The sequence below is a fragment of the Erpetoichthys calabaricus genome, chromosome 1 (genome assembly GCF_900747795.2).
Source record: "Erpetoichthys calabaricus chromosome 1, fErpCal1.3, whole genome shotgun sequence".
Classification (NCBI taxonomy): Eukaryota; Metazoa; Chordata; class Cladistia; order Polypteriformes; family Polypteridae; genus Erpetoichthys; species Erpetoichthys calabaricus.
The window spans coordinates 172,543,927-172,556,176 of record NC_041394.2 but is presented as its reverse complement, the minus strand read 5'-3'; the positions used below and the strand labels follow the sequence as shown (position 1 = coordinate 172,556,176).

General features: G+C 38.3%; 1 protein-coding gene across 3 annotated transcripts in view; it reads left to right on the top strand.

The window, feature by feature from the left end:
- Positions 1-12,250, top strand: part of ccdc117 (coiled-coil domain containing 117) — a 65,158-nt gene that overhangs the window by 30,170 nt on the left and 22,738 nt on the right. For all 3 annotated transcript variants that reach the window (XM_028808421.2, XM_028808412.2, XM_028808411.2), the window contains one exon: positions 11,376-11,426. In XM_028808421.2, coding sequence (XP_028664254.2) covers positions 11,376-11,426 — 51 coding nt within the window. The remainder of the gene's footprint in view (positions 1-11,375; positions 11,427-12,250) is intronic.

The window sequence follows — 12,250 nt, the reverse complement described above, 5'->3', positions numbered from 1 at the left end:
TAATCAATAATTTAGAATAAGCTCTTAAAGCACTGAGGAAATAGATTCTCTTCCTTTATCCGCCTATTAAACTCATCAGTTTATTTATTTTTACTAGCTTTAAGTTTTATTCCGTTGGCCATGCCCTCTTTCTCGGGGGTGGATTTGTTTTCAATCCTATTTTTTGTAAAAATTGATGTATTTGTATGGAATGATTACAAGAAAATCAATAAAATTAAAAAAAAAAAAAAAAAAAGTCCATTATATTAAAATTACTTGATTGTGTTCACTCAGAGTGGGGCCATTGCTTCCCTATGATTTTTGTCTTGGACAGCAAAAAAAAAAAACATGAAATACATTGTTTTCTAGCCCCAGTCAACTAAGTTTTGCATGCTGTAACTAATTAGTGTAGGATAGGTACTAAAATTTTTTACTTCAGTATCAATACCAGTGTTTGGACCTCAGTAATGGTAATGAAGCAAATAACGGACAGTTCTCCATAACCCCTCCATTGGTCGTACAACCGAAACGCTACCTGGTGTGGTGCAAAAATGCGTGTTGCACCTGTTGTGCCACATAATCTTGTGCCTCCCTACTGAGCTGCATGGAACGGTTTCCCTTTGAATTATCCACTGCAATGAAATTTATTGTCTGTAGGATGTCACAGAGAAAGTTGGGGAAGGGAATGGTAGTTGGTCCACTATGATGTTTAAAGCACATTAAAGGGGAGGGGGTTGTTTATGGCAGTATTTCTCAGCCAATCTGGTGTTGTGACCCACTTTTCCCACTTTAAATGACTTTGTAACCCACAAACAGAAACATGAGATTGGTGAGTTGAGCGTGATTGTTAGAGCAGGAGTGGCAGATCAAGCTTGATCAGCATAGTGGTGATCCACCACGAATCACTGCCATTATAAACAATAGCAACTTATGATACACCGTTTAACCACTGTCACTGGTTTAGATGGATTGTCCCTTGCACCAGTCTATTGCAGTGTGAACATATGTGCACACACACACTAGGGCCAGTTTAGCATTGCCAAAGCTATTATTAAAAAATATATGCACTATTTGTATTTCATACTGGTGGTGGGATAAATCTTTCTGAAGATTTTTCGAGTCCAGTTTTCAGTGTTTAATTCTATCAACTTGCATCTGGCTGTCTACTGCTTATCTCAGCCTTTTATATTTTCTGATCTTACAATTCTCAGTGGTGTAATAAACACATCCTTCACAATACCAGTTTATGAACATTTATCAGACCACTTTCAGATGGTGTGATGAGAAGGAATTCTTCATCGCTGAGGCATGTAAGACTTATTGCAACATGTTCTTTGCACCTCTGCTGCTGATTTTGATTAAATACATGCTATAACAGCGAACGTGCAACGAACCACAGAACCTCTAGTGTACAACACTGGCACAGCTCTGTATACTGTATATACTCCGCTCAGTGTCTCCTTTCATAACACTGTGAAAATAATCACATCCTTGCACCATACCTGTTGTTTTCATTTTGACATATTAAATCTAGTTCTGTAGTCTTAGTTTCCTTATAAGCTCATCTATCATTCCCTCCTATGTCTCATCTTAGACACATTTTATTTCACATTATTGTGCAAAAAAGTATGGTAAATAACTGCATATGTATCACTTGCCACATAACTCACAGAATTTAATGCACAATCATGTGTTGACACATCACAAACATTCCCGGCCCAAAGGTTAAGAAACACCGCTCTAGTCCATCAAAAGAGACGGAGGACGGTTTGTCCCCTGCAAAGTCTAAAGTGTGTCAAGGAGCGGAGGATTAAAGATGTGAGCACAGTGTCTTTAAAAACTACTGTGTACTTCTAGTACCAAAATTTCTGAAATTCTGATACCATGCTGTTTTAAAAATTGGGGTATTTAGGAATTTTTCAGTACCAGTATACAGTGCATCCCTATAAGTGACAATCTCTGTGATAATGGTTTATGATTTGGTTTTTATATTGCCAAATCTATGGTTCTCAAAAGTGTAGCCTGCAAATCGTCTGTGATCCACAAGAGAGAGGCAAATGGTCTGCAAGGTAACATTTCTTGTATCAGAGTGAATTTTTTTTTTTTAATTAATCAGATACCGCAGTCTGTTGCATAAGTATTTACAACAACCAGGCTGCTGGTCAACATCTGCACTTTGAAAGGTGATGATGAATCCATAAGGAAAAGATCTAAAATTGCCACCATGGAACACCACATCAAACGTTTTTCTTGCCAATGGTAACTAGTAAGTGATTTTATATTTACCATACCTGGGCGCATGGAAAAGAATAACAATGAGTTAGCCAAATTAATGAACCAGAATAAGTGATAACTTTATCCATCCATTTTCCAACCCGCTGAATCCGAACACAGGGTCACGGGGGTCTGCTGGAGCCAATCCCAGCCAACACAGGGCACAAGGCAGGAAACAATCCCGGGCAGGGTGCCAACCCACCGCAGGACACGCACACACTAGGGCCAATTTAGAATCGCCAATCCACCTAACCTGCATGTCTTTGGACTGTGGGAGGAAACCGGAGCGCCCGGAGGAAACCCACGCAGACACGGGGAGAACATGCAAACTCCACGCAGGGAGGACCCGGGAATCGAACCCAGGTCCCCAGGTGTCCCAACTGCGAGGCAGCAGCGCTACCCACTGCGCCACCGTGCCGCCCGTGATAACTTTATTAAAAATGAAAACATTATGCATGCCTCCTTGCCACCACTTTTGCACACTGTCATCTATGCTCACTTCCAACACCATTCTAAATTACAATAATTATTTTAATAAGCTTTGCACTAGGACTGCATGATATTGGAAAAATCTAACATTGCAATTTTTTTTCCAGTGAAAAATACTGTATATATTGTGATTTTTAAAAATCCAGGATTATTCACTAGTTGACCTGAATAGCTCAATTTGCAAAAAATAAATCATTCTAGAATGTTAATGCTGATATTGGAAGGAGAATACATCTGCTATACAGAAAATAAAAAGAATTGAAAAATAAATACTTCTAAAACCTTTTGAGTTTGTGACATTCCTGTCTTTATCTCTAATGCTATATAACCTGTATATATTATGTGAAATCAGAAAATACAGCAGATGCTTTATGAAGCATCATTACCATCACCACCATCTGTCAATGAAGCAGGATGTTGTCTAGGAGGAATAAAGTAGATTACAGGAGGCTGTATATCTGTACTCCTGGTTAAAACAGAGCATTAAACTACTGTAGATACTCACGTATTAGTCGATCTCGCAGATAAGTCGAGTGTATTTTTAAGCCGAAAATTACGAAATTTGTTATGACCCGCGTATAAGTTGAGGGTAAAACTTGACAGCTATCAGAGATAGAGGGCGACAATCTGCTGTTAATGGCGGCAAAACTCACTGTCACGTCCTAGGCATTCCCTCTGTGCTTGGAGAAATGCTAGACTCGTTGACTCGGCAACTAATGCTTGCGTGTGCGTGAGTTGCGAAATGTAAACAAAGGCAAGATGGCGTCGATATATCACAAGGGAGCGAAGAGAGTGCAGAAAAGAAAACACTCTGCAGACGATGTTTTGCACATTATCGCTGCGTCGGACTCTGATTTTTCAGAATCGGATTTTATTGACAGTGATCAGGAATCGAGCAAGAGAGTGAAGCCGGCATCAGCTGATCGGACACCAGCCGATGCCGCACCAGCTGATTGACTGCCAGCTGAATGCATTCGTGCAGCCGATGCACCTACGGCAAGGTTCGCGTGGGAAGAATACCCAGACATTGATCCGTGGGAGCTGAACTGGCTACCGGACTTCACAAGACAGCATGGCTTGCTGTTGGACACAACAGATCACCCGCTGCTGGACTACTTCAGGCTGCTCTCTCCTGATGCGGCTTTTCAGCTACTGTCAGATGAGACAAACAGGTAGGCAGAGAAATTTTTTGAATCGCGGGCTGCGCTTGCATCGCTTTGATAGCGTGCATTGCCTTGGTTCCTTTGATTCCAAATCTGGTTGCACGTGGCAGCTAATAGTATGTTAGTTATCTGAAACCTGCAAAAGCTAATGCTCAAATTCAAGTATTTCACAGTTTAAAGAATTATTTAATGAAATTAGAAAAAAACTAGCTAATTAGCAATAGTATTGCTGGCTTATAATTATTTCAAAGACCATGGGAAACGGCAGATGACCGGTGACTTGACACCGTGAAGCGTTGAGTGTACAATGTCATTACCCAAATTCTATGGACAATTGTGTTGCCCCGCGGATAAGTCGACCCTGTTTTTTTGAATGAATTTTAATCGCCCTTTGCTGTAGCTCCACTTTGTTTAAAGAAACTTCCCATGGATCTCTTGGATTTCTTGGCTCAACCTCAGTGCTGCAGCTTAAGGACTCTTGACATTCAATTATTTTTGATGTCACGTAGACATTGACTTTATCAGCGCAGACAGCATATCAAAGTCCATTTTGAACTGGGGTTTCAAATAAAATGCCATATCTAGCAGCTTATGAGTGGCTTATCTTTATATTTCTCATTAAGGTAGTCCAATATCTCTCTCCAACTTCTTTATCAGGTCTGTGTCTTCCTCTTGCATTAATAACATTGGAGTGTTAAATAGGTGAAGAACTGGTTTCATATAGGGGACACTAACATAGTGACTTTGGTAGCCTCCAACACATCTATATCTTGCCAGGTTGGAATTAGATGTTAAACCTTCTTCTCTGCAGACAGGCCAGAATTAAAGCATTCTGCTGCTCTAGAATCTGTCTGGAACCCAATCTTGTTTGGCATTCCAAAGTCAGGGAATGTAATGCTAGATTGAGTTCCTTTTGGGCTTTTTCCAAAGAACTTCTGGCCTTCCAGCTGTGAGAGAAGTGACACACCAGCTTCTGGAAGACCCATGGTACGCATTTGGTGGCGTTCTTGCTTTTTCAATGCATTTTCTAAGGGAGAAAAAAAACAAAGTACCCATTAAATAGTATAAACATTTAAATTTAAACAATAAAGTGCTTATACATACAAATAACTAAATAACTATCTTTCTGTAACTGAATAAACTGCAGGTTATTTAAAGATGAAATAAGTATATAGTTTCTGCCTGCTTTCTTGACATGTTTTAATTAAGTTAATGAAAACCCAATCACTCTCAAAGAATATTACTGTATTGTGAGTCTGAGATTAGTGGTGTGCCCTCTAGTTTCAATTTAATTTCCATCCATCCATTTATTATCCAACCCGCTATATCCTAACTACAGGGTCACGGGGGGGTCTGCTGGAGCCAATCCCAGCCACCACAGGGCGCAAGGCAGGAAACAAACCCCAGGCACCCCACACACACCCCAAGCACACACTAGGGACAATTTAGGATCGCCAGTGCACCTAACCTGCATGTCTTTGGGAGGAAACCCACGCAGACACGGGGAGAACGTGCAAACTTCACACAGGGAGGACCCGGGAAGTGAACCTGGGTCTCCTAACTGCGAGGCAGCAGCGCTACCCACTGCGCCACTGTGCTGCCCTCAATTTAGTTTGTCTTTGAAATGTTAGTTTCATAAACAATTTATAAAGTTCAATTCTAGATTCAAAAATGTTCATGTACACTTAAGATAGAACATGCAAAGAAATGCAAGTAATTGATGACATCTATCTCATTTAATTAACAGATGGTTTTTCTCTTGTCTTATTCCGGATTCAGAAAAACACAACATTATGGTTTTTTACATTGTAAGACATTTAGAAATATTTGTTTTCTTTTGTTTTTTTAAGCTATAAATGCTTAACTCTCTTTTGCTGTTTTCCCATTGTTTTCCCCATTTTTTGTGTAGTTTGCTCCCTTCATTTAACCCTAATAGTGAAAATTAACAACAGGCAGAACTTGAGCAGACACCCAGGATGATGAAAGCTGCAACTACTTCACAGTCGGACAACAACAACAACATTTATTTGTATGGCACGTTTTCATACAAATTATGTAGCTCAGAGTGCTTTACAAGATGAAGAAAGAAAAGTATATAAAATTAAAAATACAGAAACAAGATTAGGCAATACTAAGTAACAGAATAATGTAAGGTCTGATGGCCAGGAGGACAGGAACAAAAAAAAACTACAGAGGGCTGGAGAGGAAAAAAAAAAAAACCAACAAAATCTGCAGGGGTTCAGAGGCCACAAGACCGTCCAGCCCCCACTGGGCATTCTACCTAACACATATGATCTAAATCAGTCTTTATGGTTTTCGGGCTTCACTTGGAAGAATTAGACGATGATGGTCATGTGGAATTCTGCCCTTCAGTCTATCAATGTAGGGACTGCATGGTGCCTTGGTGGTGTCGTAGATTGCCACCACAGAAAACCGGTAAAAACAGCAGAGAAAGTAGGGGTTAGTATGGACTGCAGATCCATGATAAAAATGATAATTAAATGCATATACAGAATAGCAGGGTTACACTAAAATGAAGCCATGTTAAAATAATGAGTTTTTAGCAGTTTTTTTAAAGTGTTCCAATGTAATTAGCCTGGCATATTTCTATCGGTAAGCTATTCAAGATTTTAGGTGCATAAAACAGCAGAGGGCTGCCTCACCAATTCTTTTAAGTTTAGGTCTTGGAATTATAAGCAGACACTCATTTGAAGATCTAAGGTTATGATTTTGTGTGTAAGGTGAAATGCCTTCCGAAATATAGGATGGAGTGAGATTATTTAAGGCTTTGTAAACCATAAACAGTATTTTAAAGTCAATTTTAAATGCCATGGGTACCCAATGTAGTGACATCAAAACTAGAGAGATTTGCTCAGATTTTCTTTTCCTAAGTAAGATTCTAGCAGCTGCATTCTGCACTAGTTGTAATCGATTGATGTATTTTTTGGGTAGTCCTGAGAGGAGTGTGTTACAGTAATCTAGTCAACTAAAAACCAATTTTTTTTTCTGCATCTTGCAAAGTTTAAAGGGATCTAACTTTTGTTATATTTTGTAAGTGAAAAAATGCTGTTCTGGTAATCTGATTAATATGTGATTTAAAATTCAGGTCAGAGTCAATAATTACCACTAAATTCTTTACCTCTGTCTTGACTTTTAAGCCTAATAGATCAAGTTTATTTCTAATACCCTCACTATATCAATTTTTGCAAATCACTAAGATTGTTTTCTCTTTATTTAGTTTGAGAAAATTTACTACTTTCTCCATTCAGAAATACAAGTAAGACATTGGGTCAGTGAACCAAGAGAGTCAGCTTCATAGTAAATAATCAATGAAATAACCAGAACACCTGGAAAAGCAGAATGAAAATTAGGATTTAAATACTGTTAACTTACAAAAAATTACATATTCCTTAATATATTACATATTGCTTAATACATTTTAATAAAAATCCACCAAACTTAAGTTTTGTAATTTCTGCATTGACCCCGGAACACAGAAACTGGGAAATAGTGACTCGCTTAATCAGGCTAGGAGTCCAATGAAAAATGGAAGTTGGTTGGAACAAAAACCTGCAGCCACAGTGGGTATTCAGGACGGAGTTTGGGAACCACTGAACCAGCTATTAAACACAAAATTAGGAGACAGTGTTATTGTGAAAATTTTTTTAACAATATTGCTAAGACAATATATGGAATTAGCAGTAGTAAAAGTATAATACCGTACAGACTGTATATAAACGTTATCACAATAGCAGTATGAATCTGATACAACAGTTATATTTAATTTTGGGACAAGTTGTTTAGTAAAATAGCTTAGTAAATATAGCAAACTTAACCAACTGCGAGATGCAGTCTGTGGCCAAAGTACTGCAGCCTGATCCAGTTGTTAAGGGTTGCAACTTTCACCTGTTGCGATGTTCTTGCTTGTATGATCCTGTAGGGAAAATGCTGTTTGCAAACAGTGACTTTTTGGTTGGAAGTCATAATTTAATAAAGTGGATAGTCAGACTTAATGAAGGGCTCTGTTGTATGGCTGGACCACAAATCCATTGTTACTACAAAATATTGCACTTTTGATAGGTCTGATAGAATATGTGCCTTGCACTTCTCGTACAACTCTGGAATAGTTGCACGATGGTATTACATACTGCTTGTCAAGCGACTGGATCATCTTTTTAAAACTGTTTGTTAACTGTGCTAATTGGTACCATGTGTTTTGTAAGGTGAAATGTTACTGCCTCAATGAATTCTCTGCCATTTTGAACCCATCTTGTATGGTGTTACATTGCCAAACATGTCCGAAACTGTTTTTTTTGCTTTGGACAGCATTCAGATCTGGTTTTACACTTGTCATACAGAGTTTTGTGGTGCCGATTTAAATGACCAAACAAGTTAATTGTGTTGCCTTGTGTTGTGGCAGCAGTTGCAGGGCACAGTTGACGAAGTACCAGTTTTTGGTCTACATCATCCTTTCTGTGGCCAAATGAATTCCATATGACTGACTTGGTTTTTCTCCTATTCATTGCTTATTTTCAGGTCCATTGTGATTGACGACAGACAGGGTCTGCTTTGTTTATTCCAGGATGATTGTGAGTGGTGGTTCTCTGTTCGTGCGCAGCCTGCATGACGCTCATTACCTAGCTCTGTGTATCCAAAAACCCATAATTGTAGTAAATTATATCACACAAATTTATAAGTTGGGAAATCAGAACCATTGTATCAAGCAGCAAAAAGGTTCTAACATGACTTTTTTTTTTTTTTTTTTTAAATTTGCTTTACTTGACAATACACGTCCTGATATGTGGCTATATATGTGATATGTATGTGGCTTGCTTTTTATTCTTTCAATTCTTTTCATATATCTAATCCACTAAGCGTTTTGTTTATGAGTCACTTGTTTATACAAGTTATTCTTGTGAACTGACTTTGCAAAAAGTAGTAAATAACATTGCATGTCCTGCAATGTGACTATTGTGCGTGCATGCACACATCGCGATGACGATGCTGAAATAATATATTGTGCAGCCCTACTTTGCACTACTACTGTATGTTAGTGGTCGTATATATGTGCGTGACACACTGTATACTACACAGGGGGAACTGAGGTGGCTCCCTGCTAGGCTGCAGTGGCTAGAGGTTTTTGTTCCAACGCAGTGGCTTTTTTAAAAGTTCCTCATGTATTGAAGTGAACAATGTGCCTTTTTCTGTAATACAATGTGAATATACAAATACTAACAGTAACAATACAGTCATGGCTGAAATTATCGGCACCCCTGGAATTTTCCCAGAAAATTGTTACATTTACAAATGTTTTGGTATACACGTTTGTTTCCTTTTATGTGCATTGGAACAACAGAAAAAAAGCCAAATCTGACATTATGTCACACAGAACTCCAAAAATGGGCTGGACAAAATTATTGACACCCTTTCAAAATTGTGGGTAAATCATTTTATTTCAAGCATATGATGCTCGTTTGAATTTGCCTGTGGCAAGAAACAGGTGCTGGCGATATAATATAATATAATGGAGAAAAGTTGACTCAACCTTTCTGTTGTGTGTCTGAGTGTGCCACACTAAGCATGGAGAACAGAAAGAAGAGCAGAGAATTGTCTGAGGACTTGAGAACAAAAATTGTGGAAAAATATCAAGAATCTCAAGGCTACAAGTCCATCTCCAGAGATCTCCTTAGTCCACTGTGCACAACATAATCAAGATGTTCACAACACATGGCACTGTAGCTAATCTCCCAGGACGTGGACGGAAGAGAAAAATTGATAAAAGACTGCAACAAAGGATAGTCCGAATGGTGGATAAACAACCCCAATCAACTTCAAAACATATTCAAGTTGTTCTGCAGACTCTGGGTGCAACAGTGTCAGCTCGAACTATCCGTCAACATCTGAACAAAATGAAACGCTATGGCAGGATAGCCAGGAGGACCCCATTGCTGACACAGAAACATAAAAAAGCCAGACTGGAGTTTGCCAAAATCCTTCTGGGCGAACGTCTTGTGGACAGATGAGACCAAGGTAGAACTTTTTGGTAAAGCTCATCATTCTACTGTTTACAGAAGACGGAATGAGGCCTACGAAGAAAAGAACACAGTACCTACAGTCAAACGTGGTTCTAAGATGTTTTGGGGATGTTTTGCTGCCTCTGGCACTGGATGCCTTGACTGTGTGGAAGGCATCATGAAATCTGAAGACTACCAAAAGATATTGGGGTGCAATGTAGGGCCCAGTGTCAGAAAGCTGGGTCTGCGTCAGAGGTCATGGGTGTTCCAGCAGGACAATGACCCCAAACATACCAATAAAAGCACCCAGAAATGGTTGAAGACAAAGCGCTGGAGAGTTCTGAAGTGGCCAGCAATGAGTCCGGATCTAAATCCGATTGAACACATCTGGAGATATCTCAAAATTGCTGTTGGGAGAAGGCGCCCTTCAAATCTGAGAGGCCTTGAGCAGTTTTCAAAAGATGAGTGGTCGGAAATTCCAGTTGAGAGGTGTAATAGTTGTGTTAGCTTGATTTCAGTTATTTTTTCCCAAAGGGTGTGCATCCAAATATTAAGTTGAGGGTGCCAATAATTTTGTCCAGCCCGGTTTGAGTTTTATGTGAAATGATGTCAGATTTGGCTTTTTTTCTGGGTTTTTTTTTTGTGTTGTTCCAATGCAAATAAAAGAAATAAACGTGTATACCAAAACATTTGTAATTGCAACAATTTTCTGGGAGAAATGGTGCATTTTCTGGGAAAATTCCAGGGGTAGCGATTAATTTCAGCCATGACTCTATATCAATCAAGTACTTGCCCAACTATCATTTGAGCAAACTAGTATTGGCATTCATAAATATCAAAATACATTGCCAGGCTAGAATTTTAATGTATGACAGAGATGAGGATCCCAAAGTGTAACAACAAATGGGGTGTTTATAATCTTAGCAGGATTTCAGCATATATCATGAAATCCCTGATTTATGTTGGCTTGTACACATTTTGACATTAATTATGACATTTTCTGTCCAGTAATTAAAAATACTGCTTTAAAATCCACTTTAAACATTTTAATATATTTAATGTTGAATTAATAAATTCGAAGATAATGCCAGATATTTCCATTTAAACCTTTTGTTTTTGTAAAAGCATGCTTTTACAGTCTGGTATACCAAGTTTCAAATGTCAAAACTCATGGTGCTTCTATTTTACAAATTGGTCTGTTTTTTTTTTTTTTTTTTTTTTTTTTTTTTGTACATTTGGCCCAACTTTCATGAAAGTGATTTCACACAGGAAACGTGAAAATGTACATGAATCCTTTATTTCTGAAACAGCCTTTGTTTTGCTATTTTCATTGTTATAATAATCTTGAATTTTTGACTTTGTAAGAAAACTTTAAATGTTAGAAAACTTTCTGTTTTTATTAAAATGTTAGTTCACATGTAGAACTGCCAGGAAAAATATTATTTGTTTGTTTTAGGAACAGAGAGAGAAGACTCCGAAGAAAGCATAAGACAGATTGTAATGCTGAGTAAGTACTGTCAGTCTTGTATAAGTTTCATTTTGTTTATTGTACCACATGGAATGCTTTTCTGGGGAAAGTCTGCTTGCCAAATACTCATATCCTTCAAATATCTTTTACAGTAATTACATCACAACTACATGTGTTTCCCCTTCCTTGTCCCATGATCTTTTTTTACCTCACAAAATGTCTCTGTTGAGGAGGCAAATTCTCTTTATTAAAGGACAAAATCCATTTTTTTATTATAAAAATACCTTGTCTGTTCTTCTTGCACCATACAGTAGGGCTTATGGTAATACGGGTCCAAGCATGAAAAAACTGCTTATTCTTACCAAATATGTAAATTTTTTAAGGGGCCGGAGTGGAGGCTCTGAGACTAAGGATCTATGCTGGTATCCAGAAGGTTGCTGGTTCAAATCCCCGTCACTGACAAAAGAGATTCTACTCTGCTGGGCCCTTGAGCAAGACCCTTAATCTGTAAGTGCTCCAGGGGCGCTGTACAATGACTGACCCTGCGCTCTGACCCCAAGGGGTTTGCGAAAACTAACAAATTCCTAATACAAGAAATTGTATAAGGCGAAATAAAGAACCAAAAAAAAAAAAATCCTATATTAATCTGCATCTTGAGATTTCACGAATGTTATAAAACTGTGTATTCATGTTTCTTTAGAAAGGAATTTAAAAGTAAACAAACTATTAGTATGATTTGGCCAATTGTAAAGATAACTGGCTCTGTACCTCCATCATGCTGAAGTTCTCTCTTTGTAATAACGTTTCTTCTCAGAGGAGCTTGTTTTTTTTCTAGCCACTTTGAGAATCTACTACTACTTTCA